Source organism: Pyrgilauda ruficollis, unplaced genomic scaffold, assembly GCF_017590135.1.
Source record: "Pyrgilauda ruficollis isolate IOZ18807 unplaced genomic scaffold, ASM1759013v1 scaffold2, whole genome shotgun sequence".
Classification (NCBI taxonomy): domain Eukaryota; kingdom Metazoa; phylum Chordata; class Aves; order Passeriformes; family Passeridae; genus Pyrgilauda; species Pyrgilauda ruficollis.
Window position 1 is genome coordinate 15,483,627 of NW_024519206.1, and position 27,028 is coordinate 15,510,654.

The window sequence follows — 27,028 nt, forward strand, 5'->3', positions numbered from 1 at the left end:
TAAATATATTATTAAATGCTGGATAAAACCATTTTGTATGATTCACCATTCCACAATATCATTACTAACCTGGAATCCTGGAATTAAAGATGTGAATGACATCTAGAAATTCAAACAAATGGGCTGCTTGTCAGAAATACAGTGTTTGCAGCTCTCAGTTCTGACAGGGAAATGGATTTGAAGCAATACAACATATCCTCCCACTTGTATTAAACACTACAAAATATTTAGGCAAGTATACTTTCTACATCATCCCAACAGCAGTCACTCAATAAAGTGATAATTATCAATATTCCTACAGTTTCCAAGGAAATTAAAGAGAATAATAAAGTACTGTACTTCTATTGCATGACTAACAACTTAAGGAAGAATGGTGATTTATTATTATATTTATAGAATCATTCAAAATAAAGAATCAGGAACACACTGTACTGGCATACTGCTGTCATACAATCCAATTCACGACATTCCTCTCAATGTTTCAAAACATCCTTTAATACTGCAGAACAGCTACCACTCTACAGACAGCTACAGTATGTTTTTCTCTCAAACCCCTTGCTACATTTCAAGAAAGGCTCAGTGTCCTTTCAGGAATTTCCCTTTAGGGAATTACAGCTTTCTTCCATGTAAGCTCTTTGGCAGAAATGGATGGAGTTGACTGAAAAGTCTTCTCATATTTTGTTATTCTTATAAAAAAAACAAACAAAGAAACTCAAACAAACTCCTTTTGATGCACACCTTTCTTGAAAAGGAAAATGTGCCTTTTCATATGTTACTCATTTCCAATTTCCCAATAGTCTCTTTTTTTTCTTATTGTGGTTTTTTCTACCTGTTCAATGGAACAAAATTAAAAAGGAGACACTTTTTTCCCTGACATTCTTTTTTGATTGGTTGTTTTGGTTTTACATTTAAGAAGGAAATAACCCACAACAGTGTAACAGCATACAAAACATTGATTTCTTTTCCTTTCATTCCAGAGTCGGTTTTCCCTACCAATTCTGTTAACTGTTAACCGGAGGGAGAATTGGACATGACACTTGACATCTTTCAAGCCCCAGGGCCAGAAAATCTTCAATTCATGCAAAGCTCTTTCCAGGATAGCAATCTGCTTCCCTAATTCTCCAGTGAAGCAGCAGTGGAAAGAGAAGCACTCATCACTCATCTGAACCATGCCTAGCTTTACGAACAAATGTTTGTTATGCAGAATTTTGTTGAGTAATCTCTCAGTTCTTTTTGTTCTCAAATAATAAGACCAGTAATCATGACACTGGAACATTGTTTGCACATCTCTGACCACCTGCAAACACTATTAGGCTGTGTGTTCCAGCTATGTCAATCTCACAAGCCCGAAGTAAATTGTCTGAACAGAAAAGCTGACAAACACAATAAATGCTGGGAAATGAAGCAAAAAATGAGTCAGTAACAAAGTACCAGCACTTTCTGTGACAACATACTCAGGCTACAGATAGTCTTTCCAGCAATACAAAATAACAAAACAACAACAAACCCAACCCAAACAAAAACAATTTTAAGAACAACAGCTATTATTCAAAAGATAAATACTTGGCATGATATCTAAGCTTTTGATCTCAATCTTATCAGTGCTGCTGGCATTAGGTTTCACATCAAAGCAACTTGAGAGGTGAACTGTGGGCTCTCTTAAGCAAGGATGTATTAATCATTGATGATGGTGGTTTAATAAGGGTTTACAGCAGTTTAACAAGGCTTGACTTAGCCACCTCTGTGATTAAATTAGAAAAGAAAACCAGGTCTGTGACAGACAATTAAATGCCTGTATGTACACAGAAACAATTGCCTACTGTCTTCTGCAGACGGCTGCACAGCTACAAATGTATTTATCTCTTTTCAAAAAAAGTGATAATATGAGTCTTTGTTTCCCCACCGGTGGAATAAGGACAAAAGAAGACTTGAAAAAAAACAAAACCAAAACAAACCAACAAAACCCCCTCCAATCCTACATCCCTATTCATCATATTATTATTTTAACAGCAATTTAAGCCCAGTTCAAATGAGGTAATTAATCACCAGTTTGTTTTTTCTCTCAGAAATTCTTTGTAATGCTTTCCATTCTAGAGTTGGTGCAAATAAGAACTTCAAAAGACAGTCTTATTGAAACATCAGAAGTCTGGAATTCATTTACATTTGGCTTTCAGCTGGACTGTCCTTTGAATGAAACACTGTATGAGTGATATTTTGTTATTGATGCAAACCCACTGGAATGAGACCAAGAAAGACAGATATAGCACTAGTCTACATTCCCACTGCAACTAGACAACAAAAGAGTATTTATAAAAGCAAAGCCATTTAATTTTAGGTTTCATTTTCCATCCTATACCTCCAAAGCATTTTACAAAAGAAAACACGTAGACTGTCCAGGTATATAAAGGGAACCAAATTCTGTTCTCCAAGCAACACACAGCCTGGAATCAAATCTACTTGACTCAGTACATAAGAGCAAAGCAGGTCATTGTGAACTATGTTTGCAGTAAGCATACAACAATATTACATGGTTGTTGCCCTCGGCAATGACCTCTGACTCAGGGCAAAATCATTGCACTCCTTTGAAACTACCCCTGCTTCCATGTCTGAAATACAGCAGTTATTCCTAATACTGGGGGAAATCAACTGACAGCACAGAGAAAGCTCCTGTCTGCCACTTTTAAATCCATGCTCACAGAACCTCAGACAATGTGCTGCAGAATCAGAAACATCTCAGAAAAAGATAATCTTTTCAAAAGAAGACTTAGGAATAATTTCTATGCAGGCAACAGGTAAGCAAGCAGTCCCCAGTCCAGACTTAGGAAGGATGTGACAAAGGTTTATAAACATCTGTATCACTGACAGCATTTGGATATTGATTTGTTTGTTGTTTCTTCAAATAGCATGATCATCTTACATTGTATTAAGACCTTTGAAAGGAGCTTTTAAATAAGTAAATAAGCTAGGTTTTCTGTTCAATGTATTGGTAAAATGTGGAAGGAGCTAACAGTGGGCCTGTTAGCTGAAGGAGCAAGAAGCAAAGAAGTAGCTGATAAGGAGCTGTCTTTAAGGCTGTAACCAAGGAGACCAAGAGAAGTGAGGAACAGAAGAAAGATAAGAAGAGAACTTTGCAGCTGGATGGAGTATTTTTAGAAAGTTAGTTAAGTCACTGTAACTTTTCACCAATAGTGTTATGTTGATTTATTGTGGCCAATAGTTAAGGTAGAAGAAGTATAAACTATCACAGAGTATATAAAAAGTCAGACATATTTCGTATTAAGGAGTTGCCAAATGAGACTGCTTCTAGTCTCTTCGTTGTGTCATGACCGCCCCGACAACGACAGTAAAACTATGGAAATCCACGACAAAAGGTGTTGCAGAAGGTAGAGCATCCCAAAGTTTCAAGGTCGCACTGGGGAAGCTCATGAAGAGAAATGTGTTTAAGATCACTGAATGTTAAGAATACTTCTCAGAAAAGTTCTCCCTTCCTGTCAACCACTTGAGGCTCAAGTAGTTGGAGCACTGTGAGACTGCTTGGAACAAACATTGAAGCATTTTCCCTGGTGGGCTACTTCTCCACAAACATTTTTTGACTGCTGTCAGTTGGCACACTGGGCTAGACAGAACCCCTGGGCTGCCCTGTGCAGATACTCATTACATTCTCATGTTATATTCATTGCTCACAAGCAGAAAACTCTAAATTTTGTCATGCACTGAGGAACACACTTTTGGTAAAGCAGTCATTTGGGATTCTGTATATCTGTCTTTAAAATCTATTGAAAACTATTTAAAAAACCCAAACAAACAAAAAATAAAAAACCCTACCAAAAAACCACCCTGTGATTAACTGGCACCATTTGAAAACACTTCACTCTTATTTCAGTCCTTTGTACCACTCCAGATTCAAAGAAATACTTGACAGTTTCTAGAATCTGCAGAAAATATCAAGGCTTATAGGAAAGCTATTTCTAGAAGTACATGTTCTTAAGCTCCTCTGTCTAGTTTTGATCTGATTGTGTGCTAGAACCTTATGTAGTGACTATACACCACACACAGGATTATTTTTCTTAGGTTACAGAACATAGGATCCTTATTACTAGAGGAAGAGAGCCCTCACAAAAGCCATAACTAAAACCTGTCAGTAGTACTCAGGTCCTCTTTTCTTTCAGATTAATTCTTAGTTTTGCCATTTTCATCTACATCTAGGCACTGGAATAAGAAAGAAATAACCCACAACAACAGTGTAACAGCTTTGAAACAGGCAGAATACAGCAGATTTACTCTTTAGTTTTATTACAGACTTTACAACTTCATCTTTTAGGGTATAATCTCAGAACACAGCTGCGCATACCTGTGTCCCCAGGACTATAAATTTCCACATTTGGAACTAAGAAGGTGGCCCCAGGATGCACAAGTTCTCTACATCCTCCAGGCCTCAGAGAAGCCACACACGTCTGGCAGAAATCAGCAAGCACCTGTCTTAGGAAAATCAGAACCTACTGGCAACTGTTTTAACTACCTTTTTCCTTGCAGATTAGTCCTGATCAAAGATTCCAAAATCTTTCCTACACGTTTGCATAACCTACGATAACATCTTCAAAATTAGTAGGGTATTAAAGAGTAGTAAAGAAATAAAGATCCTATTGGAACTACTTAATCATGGTAGCATTTAGTGTTTCTCCGGCATGCCTGAACCATACCTAGCTGCTAGAAAAGCATGCTGGCCATCCAGCAAGGTGAAGCCACGCAGGCAGATGATGCTCTGTGACAGACTGTCAAATGCAAATAACTACTGTCCAAAGAAATGCATCCTAATGGCAAACATCAACTAATTAAGCTGTGTACATTGTTCCAAAAACATTATACCTGTTCCCATCTGTTGACAACATAAAGACTTTAATTGTCTTTCTAGGCACTTTCCCCCAGTACTTTTTCTGCTTAGGCATCCATTTGAAGTACTCTTCTTAGTATAAAAGACTCTATTCAGCACACAAATAATTATATACAGCTGTTTAGAAACCAAATCAAATAAACAAACAAAACTGACCATTCACTTCAAGGAATGAGGTCAAGGACCAGGAAATTTACTTGATCAGATAAATCACTGAAAACCAATAGTTCTTGATGTACAGAACAAAAACACTAAATTTTTTTAAGACAGATACAATAATGTTATGTAGTAATAATATCAAGGAAAGGCCTACATTTATTTGTACATACTTTTCTGTGGAAGACAGTGGGCTGGATCTTCCAGCATGTCAAACAAAAGTCATGGCACAGATGATTTTTTTTTTTATTAGAGAACCGAAATAATACCAGTAATAATAACAAAATAATCTAGTCTAACATCTGTTTTACTTAGCAAAAGTCACTGCCAAGTAAGTTATACTGGCTGTGTACATTCGCATTCATGTATATGCTAATATTCACATTCTAAAGATAAAGTGCCAGAAATACAGAATGAATGAAAAGCAATTTTGCACATTCAGATCTTCAACCTTATCTTTTACAGGTGTCTTTAGGTATTGAAAGTCAGTTTCCCTGTCATGGCTTTTGGGGACTAGCAAACACTGGTCTCTACCTCTGTATATAGGAAGAGCTCCCTGCTCAGCTCCTGAAAACCAATACATCTGCTCTAAAATGAACTTTGTTCATTTGACAGAACCAATTAAAAATGCATCATTATTAAATAGAGTATTCTTTGGAATACGCATTACAGTGAAACAGAGATTAACGGAGAAATAATGCACAAGTATCTGAATGTGCTGTGTCTTTCATCCAGTGTCTATTTTTATGAAAATTCTATTAAGAAAATTTGACACAAAATGTCTAGAATTCACCATTTTTGACAAAATATTTACCTTTGCTACAATTTGCTGTTTATTAGTTTTGTCCACCGTCTCAGTCAACATGTGATTTTTTTAATATAACTGTTAACAGAACAAATTGCCTCAAGCTCTAAATTTATACATTTACTCTTAGAACACCTGGCTTTTGAGTTGTTTTCACATCTTTTCCCAAAAACTTTACCTTGGATGCAGCCCTTGGGTTAGTGCAAGGTAATGTGCTGTCCTGGTTACACTAGGTCCATACCTAGAATCACACTGAAATGTACACAAAAGCAAACCTTATATTTTCTGTCTTTTGGAATATATTGAGGGACCCACAAAAATTACAGAACACACCTTGCAGCTTTAAAGACTAAAAACATGTCATTGAATTCACATATTGGCAAGTCAATACAGACATGAAACAGAAAAACCTGCACCAAAGCTCTGTATACACAAACTGTTTCATAAAAGGAAGGAACAGAATTGGGGAACTCCTGAGAAGCTGCTGTGTCGTAGTGATTAAATCTTTCAGGGGCTTCCTAATCAATATGGTGATGAAAAACAAGCACTTACAAGCAGAATTTACAGGTCTTTTTAGTAATTTATCTTTTAAAGCTTCAGAGGGGTAATTTCAAACCCAAACCTGAAAGAAAATCTTTAGTCTGTGGTTACAAATCTACTCACAAAAAACGAAACCATGATTTAACAGTCTTCTTTACTCAGAACTTATTTAGCAGACTGAGCAAGAGCAACATTAATTCCATTTCACTGACAAAGGAGAAGATTTTACTGAAAGAGGAGTGTGAGTATCTTTGTGGTAGATTAAATTAAAAAAAGGTTCACAGAATTTCAAGATGCTGAACAAACACAACAGATCTCATATTTATACACACACATATACATAAATACATACACACAGATCCAGTAAGTTTTTTTTTTTCATTTTCCCCTGACATGAGCTTGAGTATTTAATCTAAAATCTTCTATTGAAGAGGAAAAATATTTTGTTTTTTCTAAAGTAATTCTCTCCAGTGCTTTTGAAAGTTCGCTGCCACAAAGGTAAAGGATTCTTCCTTCCCACATAACATGAGCAGAAAATAAGCTTTAGAGGATTTCACTGAAGGTGGTAAAATTCTAACATTGTAACTTCAATTGTAACCAGCTGTACATTTATCTTCCTGGCATGGTTCCACTTGGGACAGTCAGTCTGCTTCCTGCATGCAGAGAGTTCCAGAAGGATGGGGAGGCAAGGCAGCAACAATGCAGAACATTCATTCACAGCAGGAAACAAGTTGCCTTCATCAAGCAGCATTTTCACCACCTGCTCCTTGGAGATACCAGAAAGCAAATTCTTTCTACTTGATGTAAGACAACTAATCTTAATGCTACAAAAATAATGTATAAAAGGGTCTGGCTTGCAGATTTCATATAACAAACTAGTTACATGTAAATGACCAGCTCCTAGAACACAGGCAAAAGAGGAATCTTAACAAACACGAGAGAAGAAGGAACTAAAATGTTAAGCTGGCATTACATGTGCATTTCTAGTATTTAACAAAACAAACTTTTACTTTCATTGTAAAACTCAGTTATGCTTTTGGCTGGAAACATTCTCCAAATCTTATTAAGGTATTTAAAACACTAATAGGTGACAAAATAAGATCCTTCTTGAAATCCTGTATATTAAGAGTACATTGGGCAAGGATCATTCATTTGAATTTGTAAGTCTAGAAGTAATATTTCTCACTGTTAATAGTGAACAATTTCCATCTGTTTTACAACAAAGTTCAGTACTGCAGTAGAAGAGTGAACATTCCAACTCACAGTTGCAGGTGTCCATTTTCTTTCTATTGTTTATTCTTACTGGACTTTATTCATTGAGATTTGCATAATAATCTTTAAGTGTTTTCTATTAATGACTCTCCCTCTTTCCAAGAAACCACACTGGTCACAAATGAACAGCTGGCTCTCTGTAAGCCCCCACAAACTTTTCTGACTACTCAGTAATGTAATGTTTATTACATAAACACCTCTCCATATCCATACTTTTTTCCTCATTGTGAAAGCTGAATACTATTAAGTAATAGTCATAAGCTTGCATAAAGAATAGAATCCCCCTGCCACAAACTAGACATTTATTTCTGGCACTTCTTAACATGTAGGTTTTTATGGAGTCTATTTCATGACAACACTTTAGATACCACACCTATTGCTACATACTTTCCTTACAATTTTACTGTAAAGCACTTTCTCACATGAACGTTCAAACATCTCAAATACTTTGCCACAACCAGATCTCTGTTGACAAAAATTATGGAACATGAGAAGAAAGGGAAAATGCCATGATATTATAATAATTTTTGACATGCCTTGAATATCTGAAACGTTTATCTTTAGCACTTTCAAAAATGTCTTTCCATTTATAAGAGAAAAAAATAAATTTAAAAAATGCAAAATGGGATATAAGATATTTGTAAATATTTGTATTACATTTACAAGCATGGATACCAGTTCCGACCAAATGCAACTATTCATATATGTGTGGTAAACCCACTACTCAGAAAGACAATACACATATAAATATTTATTGTTTATTTTTTTTATTCAGCACCAGAATTATGACTGAACTTAAATAAAAGCAGTGCCCAGAGACTAGAATCAGAGACTAGAATGTTATGCCTGATTCATTTATCTTATTCAGTATATTCCACATACTTTCTTCACAATCACAAAGTTCTTTTATTTCATGTTTTGTACACACTTGTTTCCATATTTCTTCAAACCTTTCATCTGAAGCATTCATGCCCATATTGTGGAGAACTTGTTTAATCTACAAAAATAATACAAAATAATGCAATTCATGTAATTCTAGTCAGCATTTTGTTAAACTCTACAGTGTCTGGCTTTGACATATTTAGCAATCTCTATTTGCCAAAAAATATTTTCCCACTCTTAAATTAAAACTACAGACCACATCCTCCATCCTTAACAAAAGAAGTTCCTATTTAAGTAAATCTGAATCTTATTGCAATGAAAGCTGTACAAAATTGTCAGTAATTAATACAGTAATGTTGATGCACTACTTCAACACTGGGAAAAAATCAAATACAGAAGACTCAGGGAAAAGTAAATGTTTTTCAAAAGCCCTAAGTAAAGTTCTGTTTATCCACTCTATTTTTGCTGTCTGCAGTTACCAACATAAATCAGATTGTATTATTATCTACATTTCACAGCAACAGGACTACACACAAGGTCATCAGCTGGTATAGATAAGTGGGTGAAGTGACTAAAATGAAATTATTCATATCAACATTGAGCCTTGCTATAATTTTACACCAAAATAATTCAGCAGAAGGGATTTTTTCCATATTTTCTCACTTGGATGCTTCCTGTTGTATGCCTCATTACACTGACCTGTTGACTCATTAGAGGAAAGTAACTTTAGAAGAATATAGATGCACCCTGTGCTTCTGTTATCAGCAAACATTTGGCTTCTTCAATTGTATCATGTGTGTGTACACATGTGTTATATTTATGCTATGGAGGCTTTATGCATGCTTTGATAAAGTCCTTTAACACAGTCAAATCAGCCTTGTTCTACTGTCTTTTTTATTTTTGTATAAATATAGGGCTGATCCCCACTTCAGCAAATCTTCAGCTTCATCTTAGCCAATAAATCTATGAGTGTTTGTGCAAGCTGAAATTGCAGGAGGAAAAAAGGGACTGAGTTTTGTTTCTTTAAGCATAGGTGTTGTTTCAGTTAAATCAATCATACTACCCACAAGTAAAACAAACCAGACCTGATCCAGTGTTTTCAACAAGCTAGTGAAATACAGAAATTAAACTAGAAGCAATATTCCTTCACAGGACACCACTGCAGGGAGAGTAAAGGACTACATGCCCTCATAATTTGGCTTTACCATGGTAAGAGAGAGCTCTGTCCTGACTCATCAACTGCTGTAAAATCATCACTGACCAAACCACAGACTATTGTGTGCAGACAGGATAAAACTCACCTATGACCAACATGCTGCATACAAATTGCACACTATTCCTCAACTACATAACTTCTCTTCAACAGATGAGAGAATTTCAGTGAAGAAAACAGCAAGCCCAAGAACTATTTTGTTCTTTTGCAACAAGATGAGTCACCTCACTAAACTATTTCAAGTCAGAATTTGCATCCATTTCTACCACATTATACAAAAACAGTATTAAATTACTCTGAGCTTTCATCTAATAATAACATCATAGAATCATAGAATAATTTCATTAACCATGAAATTTTTGGGAGCATTAATTATACATACTGAAACAATAATCATAAAATGCCCAAATATCCCATTTCCTGTACGTAGGGTGTTTCAACAGACTCAGAGGTGGTTCTGCACTGAATTCTATATAGCTGGTATGGTCTACAATAGAGTATGACATCTCAAGACGTGTTCTAACTTCAAAGAACAGCTCTATCTAGTGCCCGACAGATGTAATTGGCAGATGATTTGTCTTCTCAATGAAGCATGGATTCCATTTACTGCTAGCTATTTGCTGCATGCACTCATTTCCTGCTTTCAGAGCTAGATTATAAAGTGGTAAATGCTCATGTACACAACATTCTGACAAGGCACTTATGACCGTGACACCACACCTTCTACCCCCAGTCACCAACCAGTAACACTATTTTTGTAAAATATATATTCAATTTCTAGATCCACTTTCAGACATTACTGCTGAATATTTAATATAATGAGCAGAGGTCATTAATGTAATGAAGAAGAGGTTGCCACAGCTTCTTTTCTCATTTGAGATTGGAATTTCACATTTCATTACAATTGTCTAATAAATTGTATTTCATATAATTAAGTTCTCTCTTAATACTTTTTTCCCTATGAATTGCATACAAATGTAAAAACAAAGTGGCAAACAATACTGAAGAAGTTACTTTAGTATTTATGCGAGAGAAATTCCAGTCTGTGAGAAAACAGAGTGGTAGGAGGCTGCAGATATACCAGAAAAATCATGGAGTCCACAAGTAAATCCCAGGAGTCTCATGTCCCATCTTTGTCCTCAGAATTATGAGACAGCACAGCATTGCTGTGTGACTCCCAATGTTCTCCACCACTATACAGATCCTTTGTAGACCTGAGCCTACAACTGTGACTCAGCAGAGCGCTTAAAAGGTACTTTCAAGTGGTTTGCTGAATTTGTCATTAGCAAAACCTGCCAAGTTTGTCTGAGGAGAGACACTTTTGGTAAAATTTTCCATTAAACACCCCTATGCGATAGAAATTACTTTTATACACCTGTAAAAATCTTCTTGTGGGGCTTTTTAAGACTTTTCATGGAATCATGGAATAATTTAGATTGCAAGAGATCTCCAGAGATCCTTCATCCAATGACATAATCAAAGCGGGGCTAACTTTACTATTAAACCATGTTGCTTGAGACCTTGCTCAGAAATTTCAATGGGTTGAAATTTCAGTATTAATTAATATCTACCATCTTTATGAATAATTTAGAATGTGGAGAGTACATATTTTTCAGATAGCTGAATGGATGTAAAGCAAGATGGTAATGTTGCACAATGAATTTTACAACCTGTTTACTTGATGACTTCCCACTCCCATATGGCTAGCAGAATCATTATCTTGGAAGAATATTCTGAAGAAATTCACTATACCTCTGCCTTTGGTCTCTTTTTTAAAAGATCTTTTTCATACACTCCCTTTTGACTGAAGACAGAAGGGAACAGTATTGAAAAACTACTGCCCTGGTCACCATAATTAGTCGTGTCACTGAGGCGGCGAACTCGAGGAGCAGGAATATCTGAACGAATACTTGGAACACCACACAATGGATAACCTGTGGAAGTCAATCAACAGGCAGCATGGATAAATAGTGCCAGGGAGGATAAAACATTTTGCAGGAAATAAGAAGAAATGTGAGTTCGACATAGGTTCAAAAACAAGTTATATAATTTTCTTCCTCGTATCTTTTTTCACATTTTTAGAAATCCTGGCTTCAGCTACATCATGAAGTATGAAATCAAGGAATCTTGCAGTAATATACTAGTACTTACTAACTTAATATTCTCAGCTGAAAGTATTTTAGGTGATTGCAAGGAGACATGGTCCTTCCAAAATTACTAGCATAATTTCTCAAAGACATCTAGATTAATTTCAATGTTTTGAACAGACCATCCCTTCCAATTTCCAAGTCCTAATCTTAAAAAAAAAAACCTTAGCTTAGATAAATTAATTAGCTATTTTACATTAGAACCTATAGCAATACTTTTTAACTTTGCTCCTGATTTTTTCTTAAATAATGCTCAGAAGTGAGCAGCACAGTCCTCTGTACTTACAGGAATCTGGGATACCACCAACTACAGCATTATACTGAGAAGATGATGTTTGATAATTTGTATATACACGGTCTGTTGATCTTGTAAGTGGTTTTGGCATCTTTTCTGAGCTTTCTGGTTCTTTTAACTCAAGATCTTCCTGTTCTGGCAGCAGTTCATCCTCTTTCTTTGTGTCTTTGGGAAGATAGGCATCTAATTGTTTCCCTATATACAAAAGTTATGGGACAGCCAAGATATATTATCAGCATATTATAGACTAAGAGGTAAAAACTTTGTTTGAATAACTGTAAAGGAGGTAACATAATTCATCTACTTTTCTGATAATGCTTCTAGGAGATGTTTTACTTTCTGTTGATCTGGTGATCTGTATTATTAAGGAGAGTTCCAGTGTCAATCTCAGCGTGCAACACAGAACTCCAGGATTCTGAAACACATCTGTACCTGAGACTCTGCTGGTAGTTAAATCACTCTCTAAATCCTACCCTTCTAAAGGAGCACCTAGTTTACAACAGCAATGTCCTTTCAACAGCTATCCTAAGAACAAGATCATCCCCATATTTTCCCAGTATTAAGGCATCTACCTTTTGTAATTATTTTTTCTCCAAACTCTTTAACACCCATTTCATCTTTCCAGTTCAGAAAGTTCACAAAGTCCAGATAATTAATCAGACCATCCTTATCTAAATCACAGCAGTCAAATAAGGATTCCAAGAGCTCATCATCCAGATTCAGGTTCAGGTTAAAAAAGATCTTTCGTAGGTTGTCCTTGTGTATCATTCCATCACCATTCTATTACAAAGAAAAAAAAACAGTTGTTATATTCTATGATTTTCTAACAGCCATGATAAAGTGACTTCACCAAAAAAACACATACATGTGTTTATACATGTATGTATATATATTCATACATATATATAGCACCAGACACACAATTTCAAGAAGAGTGATATTGCTGAATACAAAATAAACCCTAAGTATTTCAGAAACTAGAAATCTGAAAAGTGTCAAAAAGTCATTTTCAACTTAAATAATACAGTGATTCAAGAGTAAAGGTGTGACAGGCTACTGTGACTAGATAGCAATCTAATCATAAATGTTGAGGAAAAGCCAAGATAGCTCTAAAGTAAGACATCAATCATTCTGTATACATTGCAATTAATGTTACATATGAAATGTAACATTTTTTTTTTCTCTCTGGACATTTTTTTTTGTCCAGAGAGGAAAAAAAAAAAACTGAAATTCTGAGGCTTGGCAACTCAGTCAAAAAGTACAGCTCAGAAGAAAATATGAACATAAACCCTTCCACTGTTTTCTCTTTACAAAAAAATACCAGATTTTGAAGTCCAAAAATTGTTAAGATTACTTCTCCTAATGTGTCCCTTGTTCCCTCTAACCTGGATATTCCAAATAATACCATGAAAAGCTCCAAATATTTGGATATAAAAATATCTATTGTGTCTAATTCCATAGCATATCACAGTAGATGAGACATTCAATAACTATGAAGTTATCTTCACAGTTATAGACTTCATCCATATTTACCTTGCTATGCTTGTGTTTCTTCATGTCTGTATCTCTACAGCACAGGAGCACTAATGTCACACATTCCTTTACATTTATACCTTTTCAGAGCACTAACCTTATCAAAATGTCTTAATGCTTCTAGTAACACATCAAAATTCCTATAGTTAGCTTTCTTCAGACTTTCTCGAACTGCAATCAAGATAACTCTTTCTCTGTCCTTCCCACGGAGGAACTCACATGGAACCCGGACATGAAGAAGATCATGAACATCTATAAAAATGAACAATTCCTCAACTAGTTGTGCATATACAGTAACCAGACGGATACAGGAAAAAAAAAAAAAAAAAAAAAAAAGCTTGCATTCATTAGGGAAAGGAGAATTTCAGTTTCAAGATGCTGATTTTCAGCACTGCTGAACAGCTGATACAGTCACTTCATTGCAAGACCAAATGGTCCATATAATTATTTCTCTACTCACACCACACAGTTATTATCAAAAATTTTGGAACCTCATAATGTAACTTCACAAATCTATCCACTGCTTCCAAAAGCTTCTAAAAGCAGTAGTTTTTACTCAATGTCCACACAATTGAGAAAAAAGGACATATATTCTTGATACACCACTTCCAGTCTGTCACATTCGATATTCTTATGTGATATAAGTATATACTTACATACTATCCAAAATTTGGTATTTTGGATAACTATATATCACAGGTTTCTAGAAAGACAGGGCACTATTTTTACGTTACTGTTCCCATTTTCCATGTGTCCTAACTTTATCAGTACTTTTAAACACTTTAGCACACTGAGCTATAATCTTCATCCAAATTCCCAAGGTGCCAATGTCACCTTCTGGAGTGCAAGTTCATTCAAAGTACAGTAACAAACAAGAGCAGCTCACCTAATCCCCCTCTAACAGCCATGGACAAGCATTATTTCCTACTTGTTAATTATGAACTCTTTTGTTCAGTTCCTTCTGCTCTTCCTTATAGCATGAACTTTCTTACACTACATAGTAAAACATGTAAAAGATTATGCACTCTTTGAACAGACTTTTTCTGGCCCAGATTAACTGTATCACTTTGATCCACTTCATTTTTTTGTTTCCCAATTAATGACTGTATTCCCTAATTATTAAACACAACATTAAAACATCATCAATCCCATTGACTATTTGAGTTGACTAGCTTTCAAAATTTTGTCATAATGAAAATGAAGAGGTTTTTTTAACTCTGCTTTCTATGTCCTTGCAACCTTCAAAAATGTATTATTCCTATTTATTGCTTGTTATTTTTATTCCTTTTAGAGAAGCACTTGAGAAATCATTGAGAGGGCATATGCATGACTGATTTAAATAGCCATGTTGTTTTGTCACTTTGATGTCAATAACGGTTTTCTGCCATTTCCCGTTTTGTAACATTCAGATACAAAGGCTTTAAAAAAGAAAAAAAAAACCAGCATGATAATCCCAAACCTTCTTTATTTTTGACATTTACTTTTTTCCCACTAGCCACTTCAAATCCACTCAAATTTACATTTCAAAAATTTACTGTCAACAAATTTTTGTACCCTGCGTCTTAAAATTTTAGGAAAATTAGATATACAACCAATAGTTATTACTTCAGCAGAGTTTCACCTGCAAGGTAAAATTTTATTCTGCTCTTGAACTTACCACATTCATCTGGAGGGATCACCAATCCAAATGTATGGTCTGGGGGAACATTCATAGTTTCTGCTATACTGTCAAAAAAGATATTTTTTTTTCATTTTCAAACAGTTTATTAATAGCCAAAATAAAATCTCAGTTACTATTTAAAAAAAAATTATTAATAATAGGGATGATACTCATAGTTTACCTGAAATTTGTTTATTTGTTTTTTTATTTGTTTTATTTATTTGTTTCAACATTAGCATTCCAGAAAAGCAAGCCTTTACAAAGCTGACTAGAACACTCACTGTTTGTAACATAACACAGCCAAATGTAAACATTAACTTTTTGAACATTTATGCTCATTAAAAAGAAAAACACTCTGCCATTTTTCCAAAGAAAATGATAGACATTTGTAAGAAAGGTCCTTGTAGTAAAATAATAGGAATATTTAGACAAAATCTCCAACTGAAATGTCAGAAATAAACTACTTTTGGCTAAAGTGGAAAAATTGAATCACATCTCTGCTTTTCCACATGCAATTCTGTGTCTACCAAAACTAGCAACCAAGCCCATAGCCATGAAGAAAACTTTTCTCGGTTCTATTTTCCAAAAATTGAAGATTCTGCTTTTGACATTAAAGAACTGTTTCCTTTTTTAATTTCAAAAAGATACAATGCTAATTTTGTTTTTAATAATTAAATAATTAAAGCATTTATCTGAATCAAAAATCCCCATCAGAATTAAAAAGATAATTAGTGCTTTGTACTAAAGCACAAAACAAACAAACAAAAACTCGCACTCAGAAATGGAAATACCACTATCTAAAAACTACTATGTATATTTTTCTTTTATAATTTTCATACCACACATAGGACATGGATGGCATAAAATTCCCTAAATAAGATTAAGTTAGCCTGTATCTGTCTTGTAATATTAGTGCTGGGTTTCAGCCTGCACTGCAACCCATCCCTGACTGATCACACTGCTTGGTGTTGCTCATGCTCCAGGTCTGTCTCACAGTAAGCTGGGACACAGTGACAGGGAGAGAAGAAACTGACTCATATTTGTGCTTGCTGCTTACATGCACTTATGTGAACATTTCCCCAGATCAACTTAAGCCTGGGATTTTGAATTTAAAATTATATTTTGCCACCAAAGTCAATGTTAGTGAGCCTTCAGACATATTTTCGCAGAAGAGATCTTGAGTTTAAAATTATCTTTTTCTACCAAAGTCAGTGTTAGTGAGCCCTCAGATATATTTTTGCAGAAATCTAGAGCATCTGCAAAGACAGCCTTTGGATACATTCAGGAGCCCTTGATCTGCAGCACACCTGGATCCTAACCCCACTGTACTTTATGACTTCTGTGGTGCTTCTTAAGCATTGTTCTGTCCCAGATTGCTTCATAAATGTCAGTCATTCTAATGATTCAACAGAGACTGGTAAATGCTGCTAAGTAATACAATTTAGTTCCATGTCCTTTTCCAAGGAAGTAATACAGCGAGATTACAGATGATGTAACAAAGACCAAAAATACTGTGAGAGTAAGCAAAATGGTTGAATCCCAAAACATTAGGTGATGTGTGTCAGTCCTTTCAAACCTTACTAATTGCAAAATACTGGGCGAAAAAATGTCTTAAAGAGTGCTTGACCACTTAAAGAGTAAGATCTAACTTCACTACATGGACACAGTACAGCCCTTACTAGAAACTTGTGTACTTATCAGCCTAATTAGGGCAGGTGGAAGGTCCCTTTCTGTTAAATGAGTGCTGCACTGGAAGCATTAAGCACACAGTTATATTTTTTATCCAGGACATAAAAAGATATTGGAGAAATGGCAAAAGCAAATGAATTTTGTGCTTGATCTGTTTGTAACAGAAGGTATCTTTGCTTACTTACGGATCAAAAACTTTTCCAACCAGAGGCTGGTATTTTTCCTTGAAATCATCACTTCGTTTTGACACAAGGTATGGGGCTCTCTTCCTACAAATTACAAAAATAACTCCTGAACATATTTTTTAAAATATTCAATATTTTTTCAATAATATTTTAAAATATTATTATATATGAAAAGAAAACAGCAACTCCTCTCAACTTAGTAATTAAGCTATCCGGCTACTTAAAATCAAAGGGCTTTCCATAATGCTTAAGACATGCCAAGAGTTGTTATACGGTTAAAAGATATTTGGATAAACTGATAAATCACACCTTGAATTTTCTATTCAGTTCAGTACAGCTAAGAACAGGATTGTGAGATATACAATTTTCTTCAAATATGAAGACCCACTCTTCCTGATAATTCATCCTATTAATTATTTAGCTAACTCATTGCAACTTACGAATCCAGGTCCAAGACCCAATTTAAGGTCTTGGCTGTATTCCGCCCATCTTCATAGTGAGGGGTTTCCATTCCATAAACTGAAGACTTGTCAAAGTGTGAGTTATACTTCCTATTGACTGATTCCCCTGCAGAAAAAGCAGGCATTTCGACCTGTGTAAAACACCTAAGGAAGAAAAATGTACCCACTCTCTTCATTCTTAAGACAGAACACTGAAGAAACAGACGCAAACAACTAGCAAACCTGTTCAATTAAAGAGAAATAATTTGCATTCTCCCTGTTAATTGAGTAGTTAGGAACAATCTCATTGTCAAAAGTGAAGATAAAAGGCAAAATAAAAAGCAAAACCTGCTTCAGTTGGATGTTCTTTTATGTCTGATTAAAGACAAACCCAACAGAATAAATTAAACCATGTAGCCTAAGTGGTGAGGGTCAAGAAAACATTGCTTTATAATATCTACACTTGAGCAGAAACAGGTACCATTTCATTTATTGTTTTCAAAAAATGCAAAAAAAATGTTTTTGGCATGCTGCATTTTCAAATATAGTATTGCTGTCTTTTTTGTCACAGAAAAAAACATTCTTTTTCTTCAATGTCTTTTCAATCACCTTTTAAAAAGAATGATAGTTAGAACTTTCAAAAATATTATTCACTGCTTGTTTTCTAATAAGGGCTCCATATGGCTGTATGGCAGCATGGCATTTTTTACACTATTGCTGGGGCACATAGAAGACTTTTTTTCTGTCAGTCTGCTTCTGACTTGTCCTCTCCATGGTGGATGGATGTTACAAGAAAGACAGAAACAGATAATGAATAATTCCACCAAAACACCCAAGAAAGGCAGGGAAGAGAGGAAATAAAGTTGCAGGATTGGCCAGTTTATACCAATACTATTTATAGAATAATTTCTCAGTGACACACCAAAGTACTATAATTTCACATCTATGTAATAGTCTCCACATAAAATTTACATTTTCAGTCTAAGTGAAAGTCATGGAACTGGGAAAAATAGAAGTGTCTACAATATAAAATAAATGTAACTGCACTTTAGAGTGCTATTTGTCACTCTGCTCCTGTGCAGACCTGTGAAATAAAGGGTAACCATCTCTGAGCAGACCACATCACACAGGTACAGCCCCCAGGGGCTGAAGCAATGCAGGCACAGTCCACAGCCCACAGGAGGATTCTGTTGGCTGAGGAACCTGCATTCCAGAGAGCCACACAGCAGCCTGAAATTCTTTGTAACCAGATCTTAATGCTAAGCTCCTCATCAGAAAGTCTGGCTGCTCTGAAATTCTGTTTGGATCCTGATGAAAGAGAGGAACTAGAGGAAATGTACTGGAATGGGTTGGGCTCACAGTCTGTGACTTCAAATCTGAGATTTTGGCATAGACAAATGGCATAGACAATGCCAAACTCAGTAAGCAACCAGGGCGTCTGTGAGTTCCTAGTTTCCTGGAAATATTTTGCTTTTCAAAGAGCACCCAAAAGAAATCAGGCTTCCAACTCCTTCATGAAGTCCTTACACTGTTTTAAATGCCCATCCTGAAGTGATTGACAGTTCTAGAAACTGAGATCATGATCTCTCACTTGCTTTTTTTTCCACATGATTTTTAAAAATAATTTATATTGTATTAATTCAGTGGTTAAAATTAATAATTTACATCTCAAAAAATAGAATACAGTAGGCACTGAACACACATAGAGGAACTTTTCATGTGGTTTCTTATCAGCCTTTTAACTTACCCACATAATAATCCTCATGTGAGAGAACATACAAATCATGTCCTTCTCTCGCTTCTTTATCCACTTCCTCAAAGGTTTTTGGTGGATTTACAAGCTCGCCAGCTGTTAAATCTGGAAACAAATAAAGAATGTATGGTTGGGGGAGCTAAGGAGGTGGATATCTTGTTTCATTCATTCTTAATTGTAAACAATACCTTGTTAGAGAAGTTGCTAATACTGTGGAAGGATGATACTTCTTTCCACATTGCTAGTCAATCTATATTCATGTAATGAATAGATGAATAAACATCTAATTCATTTTGCACATAATGACATGGGACTAGGGAGAGAATCACAGAAATCCAGATGAAGAGAACTTTTGCAAGAAAGCTACATGGGCAATACAGATGTGATTTCCTCCAGTCTGTGGAGGAATGTCAAGGAAATTTCTTCCATGAGACCTGTTAAGAGTTGTTGGGAAAAGGAAGGTAAGTTGACAGTTACCTTACAGTTCTCACAGGAAATCTATAAAGACAGATCAGGAAGAGAGCCAAAAGCCCTGGTAGTTACCATATGTTCTCAGTTGCTTGTTTCTTCATTGTAACTGAGAAATTTTTAGGCCTTTCAGTAGCTGTTATATAATATCTCTTCTCATAAAATGGAGTTGCTGGAATCATAGAGCGTGTGCTAGATACTAAATTGCAGATTATCTTGTATTTACAGGAAATATGTTTTAATGGCACATTTTCCTACCTTTGAAGACTTTCATTCCAAATGTAGTATTAATTGTATCCAAGCCCTCAGGTAACATTGAAGACTGATCATGTGATTTACCCAAAGGTGCTTCACGATTACTGGAGTAAATTGCTTCTTTCATGTCTTGCATCTTTTCTTGAAATTCACTTTTAGGAACTGGACTTATCAAAGAAGCTACCTGAAGACATCACAAACAACACCAGAGGAAAACCAACAAACTTTGATCGTTCACACATCACTACAACTACCCACACAAACAAAAGTTTGCTCATAAGTATTCTAATGAGGTCTTCCATGGTTACACTGACATAATTTTATCCATTGAGTTGCAAACCAAAACTGTATTTTGACAGAAGACCACAGACAGACAATGCTGTGCTTAATTTCCAGCTAAATAAAATACTTGTTGTGACATATTTTTATATTTATGCTAGCTTTTCCACTTTTTAATACATATAATGTATTAATATTAATAAGATATTTTATATATAATATATACATATATATTAATGTATAGAATGAAAATTAAAATGTATATATTATATATGTATATGTTAATTATAAATATATAAATATAAATGTATAATTTATAGATTTACAATTAATATTTACAATATATTAATATTAATACATTAATATATTAGATATATACAATTTATTTATGACTGCAGTCTTTCTTTTCTTAGCACATATTAGAAACTATAGTAAAATTATAATGTGACAAAAACTAAAGTGATTTGATTTTTCAGGCTATCAAAGTAATGGAGATTCTAGTGAAGATTTATAATTAGACTCTCATTAAATATTATATAAAGAAATACTGAAAAAAATAGTAGCAAATACAATTGATCCAAGCTCATGCTTAGCAAACTGACTAGGCTTCCAACCCTTCCTACAGATAATATTTAACTAACAGTGCAAAGTCTTCAACAGACAGTACAGACTAATCCAGTACAGATCAATCCATTCAACAGAAAACTTCTAAGGAAAGACACCAAAACCTGGCTTTCAATTTGGATATACCTAAAAAATGTCCTACTCAACATCCTGGAATACTAGGACTTATTTCCTTCATAAAAGTACACTTTAATATCACAACTGCTATTTTTAAAGATAGGAACACTAACTGTGTGATAAAACTACCGATGATCTCATCAGTTTTTTGATTACAGATTACAAAGACAACTTCTAAAAAATACACAGAAAATAGTCTAACATATCCAAACCATCGCTTTTTTAGCTAAAGAAATCAGTTTCTAGCCAAAGGTAAGAAAGCATACAGAACAATTACACCAAACTGTAAATGCATTCGCAGATAACAGCTCTTTTGCTAAGAGCTCAACTGGTTTTATCTCTAACCCACAAAAAAAAAAAAAAACAAGCAGCAAAATTTGTGGGCAGAAAGCTGTTTATTAACTTAAATCTTGAAATTAAATTAACAATTCAGTAGTCACTACGAAAAGTTACATCACTGATAACAGTCACTGAACTTCAAATATTTTCCAGTTTCTATAATGCTAAATAAGTCCTATGATTTGACCTCAGAACTCAGGTAATTCACAGCAGCTGTGAAATGCTGCAGTATAAATCACTCACCTTTATCCCTGACTATGAGGACATCAGTTGCTTTTATTAAGAACACTCTTAAGAGGTTCATTCTTAAACAAGAGTAAATGAGTCACATTCTTACAGTGAATTTGGAGGTTGACTTTATGCCGTGTGTCAAGTGAGTTGCAACGTCGGGATCATCTGCACTGCCATAGAATATTATTTTAGCACCAGGAGCTGGATCTGTTGTATTTCGAAACTTTCGTACAGTGGTGGGAGTAACAGGCTACATGTAAGGCAAAGCAAAAACAAGTTTACACCAGACACTCACAAAATGTTAATGAAAAGAAAATGTACTGCAGACATTTGTGTCATTCCATATATAAGAACAAAATACGAGGATGCTTTAGGGCTGCAGTACACACCTATGCTCCTGCAGATGCTGATACAGTGAGCATAAAGTCAACATAACCCAGACTAAATTTTATCAAACCAGCACTGCTAAGTTTCAACACTTCCCATAATTTTATTTTTTTTTAATTTGGGTAACAGCTAGTTCACATGCTCTTGATGAAAACTAGATGTTACAAATTTTAGAAACCTTTAACCCAATTCACAATTCCACCATCAATGAAGCAATTTTGGAAATTATTTAAACTGCTGTGTTGGGGTTTCTTTAATTATCATTTAAAGTGAGACCTGCTATTTACAGGATCCATTTGTGTCTCAGTAGCCTCTGACTCTTCAGAGCATGGGGAAGGACCAGTGGGATTCATAATTCTGGCAGGCATCCTTGTAAAGAAGAACCTCCATCAGAAGTAATAATAATTTCCAATAATTACTTTAATTGCATTACCAGAGGGGAAAAATGCCTAAAACAATTATATTTAGTCCCAACTAAGCAAGCACAGTGACTTTTATAAAACACGTGGAATGAAAATGAACTGCCAGAAGTGTTTTCCAATCTTGCCAGCTCTGTAATTCCATGTGATAAAAAACAACATTGAAATAAACGGTAGTTTCAAAAGTGAAGGGATGTAGGAAAAAAAAAAAAAAAAAAAAAAAAACAAAACAGGAGCCTCTACAGAACCAACTCACCCTGGATGTCTCTTTGAGACAACTCGCAACGCTGTTGGCTGCGAGACCCAACTTTCCAACCTAAACAATGAAATCAAAAAATAAATAACATATAACGAAACTCGTTGTAATAATACACACAACTAGTCAAATTGGGATCTGACACTAGGCGGGGGACATTGTCCAATTGTCCCCGTTCTGATGGGGGTGGGAAGGAGCCACCCTCATTTCTGGGAGACGGGGCTCGCAGGGAGACGCGCCGTCCCGTCCCACACGCTGCCCTCCTCCAGCCCCTTCCCTCGGCGAGACTCCGCCCCAGAAAGGCACAGAAGCGGGGCGCAGCTCCCAGGCATCGGTGGGAGCCCTTTGGCGAAGGCACTCACCTTCGGCAGCTCTGGATTCCCGTCGGGGAGCGTCTCTTTGGGGCATGGCAGTGGCTGCTCCGCCATGGCCACCGCTTACTCTGCTCGCTCGGTAACGGCGGCGGCGCCGGCAGCGCTCGTGCGAGACGCGCGGTGCGGCCGGCGCGCACAGCGCTGCGCCATCCCCTCACAGCCAGAGCCCCCAGTCCTGCCCCTCACAGCGCTCTGCCATCCCCTCGCACGCAGTACCCCCAATCCTGCCCCTCACAGCGCTCCGCCATCCCCCTCGCACCCAGCTCCTCCCGTCCTGCCCCTCACAGCGCTCCGCCATCCCCTCGCACGCACACCCCCAATCCTGCCCCTCACAGCGCTCCGCCATCCCCTCGCACCAGCGCCCACCTCTTCTCCCTCACAACCCTCCCTCCACCGCCCTCAGCACCCGCCACCCCTGTTACATCTCACACCCCTCGCGAAAAGTCAGGAAATAAATTACTTTGGGCTGTTTTGTAAATGTAATGAGCAAGAAAAATAATTAAGGCCCAGCTGTAGAGGTCGCACATTCCTTAGACCGACTGTTAAATCTTTGAAAATCTACCCACTTTCAGACAGGCGGGTCGCATCTTGAGGTTGAAATGAGGTCTTACATGGTCAAAAGTTTGATCAAACTTTCAGTCTTTATTACTGTAATAAAAAATACTGCCCCTTTCACAAGTGTTGTCACATGCTATTAAAATATTGGGGCTGTTCCTCTAGAGAAAACTGCAGCTCCCAGCCACACGCAGCTTGCAGGTGGGTGAGAGAAGCCCATCAGCACTACCCCATGTATCAGACACGTGAGTGCTCTCGCTGTTTGTCTTAAATGAGTCAACACCTCGTATATTTAATCCACTGTATTTACCTTTTAGAAGCAGATGTGGATTATTTCTGAAAAGCAGCGTGGGAAAGACTGAATAAGTTTCACCACTGTCTAACAGACCCTCAGTTCTTACAAAGACTTTTATTCTCAGATGACATGTAGCAAACCATCATGTTCTTCCCAGCAAAATATCTCAATTTAATCACATCCTGCTCTATTCTCCATAGTCGTTCTATGGCAAAACCAATTTTAGATAAATATACAGACCTTAATTGCAATTAATCAAGCATTACCAGGTGTCACCATTTTATTCTCTGCTCTAACATTTGTTTGGTAAGGACTTTAGATGAATGATGCTAAATTAAAACGAAATTCCTTTTCTACAAATGGAAGGTGAGAGGCTCAGGCAGCCACTGCTGTCTAATGATCTGCTGTGGCTGTCCAAGTCACCAGCAGCACCTGTCAGTGCCATGATCCATGAACTTGCAGCACATACAGATGTATCTTGGTCTTCTCCAGGCAAGAAGCATCATGTATAGCATCAGCTGTGATCTAGCTGTGGCAATGCTGGTGCCCTTTTTCAAATGAAGTTATGAGTTTTTCTGCTGTAGATGTGGCTGCACCACGCCCCTAGTATGCAACATCCATGTCCACTTGGGAACTAAAGCAGCTCTTGTAATGGCTTGGTGTGTTCAATTATTTTAATATTTCAATCATATTTGTTGTTGCTTGAAGTTTAGAGTTTTCCTGCAAAATAAAGCAATATTTTTGGTAGTTTAATGAATAAAATGATTGGTTATGTCGTGCCTTGTGATCCATTAATCTATAAGGTTAAATTTCTATCTAGTAAAGTTGTCAGAAGGGAGAACTATTTATAGAGACGAAGAGCAAAGTACAGTAATCTAAAAATTACATGGTAATAATAGGGCATAGGAAACGGAGATTTTTTTAATCTCAGGATAAAATTCAGGAAATGGGATTTTTGTCCTTGTGTTTGTTGTATTTCTAGATGGCTCTCTACCTGTACTCAAGGTGGTATCATTTTTATACATTCTGTGCATTGCTGATTTACTTTTACCTTGGTTTTTCCCCAGTAGGTGGCCACACTTGCTAATTGAAACCATCCACTCAACCCTGATGGAGTGGGTTGTGTCAAAGGCATAAAAATAGGACTTGGACATGTAAAAGAGTGCCTATTGCACAAACAGTAGAGCAGAAGTCCACAGCCTTCTTTTTTTTTTTTTTTTTTTGCCTCTCTGTGCTTCTTTCATTTTCTGCAGAAATGTGGGTCCCTATAAATCAATTTGAAATCTACTGACAATATACATTCTTTCCTATAATTCCTCTCATTCTGGAACCAGTGTCATATCCATTCTTTCTTATACTGAAAGTTATTTTGGCCACAGAAAGAATATTTGGGGAGTGGGAAGGACCTGTAATTTTAAAGATAAGATGATGAATTAACAAAAACTAATTGAATTCAATTTTAGGGAAAAATATTAAAACTTTCTTTACTTAAGCATTAATTTGTCAATCCCCCATGTCAAAAGTAGGATCTCTAGAGAAAGCTGTTTGGAAAAAGTTGAAAATTTTCCATTCCACAGCAGCACTTTTTTTCCTCAACAGTACTTGCCATTTCACTAGTCTCTGACATTCAATTCCCACAGCCTAATGCCTTTTTCTGTCTTGTTTAGGCTAAAACAGAGGAATGGAAACTGTCCAAAACCCTGCATTTTACTTTCTTTATGAAGCACAAGCACCCCATGTTCTGCAACACAGCTCTCACTCTGACTATGGTGCTGGCACAGACTGGAGTCAAAGCACTAAGTTTCTGTATTCCTGAAGGTCTGTGAAGGCCAGAGAACTCCGTGTGAAACACTCAGAATGTTATGAAACGTCTGAATGATGTCAGCCATGCTGATGCACTTTGCTGTTACTGCCTGGTTGCTTTCATATTTTTTTATTCAATTCATTTATGGATAGGAAATTACTGTTTTGTATGTGCTGCACACTTTCTGTATGTTGTGATATGGCCAAGCCAATGTAGGTACAGAGAAAATGTACACAAGTAGAGATAGGAGACAGAAAAAAAGGATGTTATAGCAAAAAAAAAAAAAATTAATATTAAAAAAAAAAAAAAAAAAAAAAAAAAAAAGGGACGTTCAGACACAATAAAGAGATTCTGCACATGCTCTAAAGTCAACTTTCACTTAAATTTAAACACAAAAAGGCTGAGTAGAACATAATATTAAAACTCGCAGAGAAATGATAAAATAGATGGAATAGTTTCACCACCTGGTGAAACCATGACCCACTAACATAAATTTGTTAATATCACCCAGCAGTTTCACTTTTGACATATTATCTATGAACCACGATTAAATAAAATCTGAAAACATGACCACTGGTAGGGGCTATCTGTGTGATTTCAGAGCCTTCCTTCAACATTGTTTTGTGCAGACTACAACAGAAGAAACTTGTCTTCACCACTAGAACTCACAGAGATGTGTCAAGCCTGAAATACAGAAATACACTAAATACAGGAACTCGGTCATTTGATTACTGCCACATTCTCTCATGCCTCTATTTCACACATTCACAGGGAACCTTTGGTGTTTGCTGTCCCACTCTGTCATTGTCAACCAGCTGTGAACAACTTGGGCATTCCACAGAGCAAGAGAGATGTGCTACAGCTCTGCTTTGCAGTCAGAGAGTTAACTTAGCCAGCAGGAACCTCCTGCATGTAAAACAGGCTTCCTAACAGCAACAATATCCTGTGAATAGAATTCCTGCATCGAAAATTCCATTTAGCCTTGAACTTCAGATACATTTAATAATTTGAAACATTATTTCAATTTTATTATTTATTTATATTAGAAGCATAGATAATGATCCTTACATATGGAATAGTATGGTCCTTTATTTGATAAGATTAAGTGAAACACAAAATGTCATGTATGATATGTTTAATCTCTAAATTGAATTTAGTTCAAGT

General features: G+C 36.1%; 1 protein-coding gene across 1 annotated transcript; it reads right to left on the reverse strand.

Annotated features, from left to right (window-relative positions):
• Positions 1–8,496: 8,496 nt before the first annotated feature.
• Positions 8,497–23,264, reverse strand: EFHB (EF-hand domain family member B). Its single transcript, XM_041466668.1, has 13 exons — positions 23,199–23,264; positions 22,837–22,896; positions 21,881–22,024; positions 20,188–20,368; positions 19,456–19,566; positions 17,709–17,835; positions 17,269–17,352; positions 15,392–15,459; positions 13,832–13,986; positions 12,774–12,981; positions 12,193–12,396; positions 11,512–11,693; positions 8,497–8,661 (listed from the first exon to the last, which is right to left on the reverse strand). Exons 1-13 carry the CDS (start codon positions 23,262–23,264, stop codon positions 8,497–8,499), a joined length of 1,755 nt encoding a protein of 584 aa, XP_041322602.1.
• Between the last annotated feature and the right edge of the window lie 3,764 nt (positions 23,265–27,028).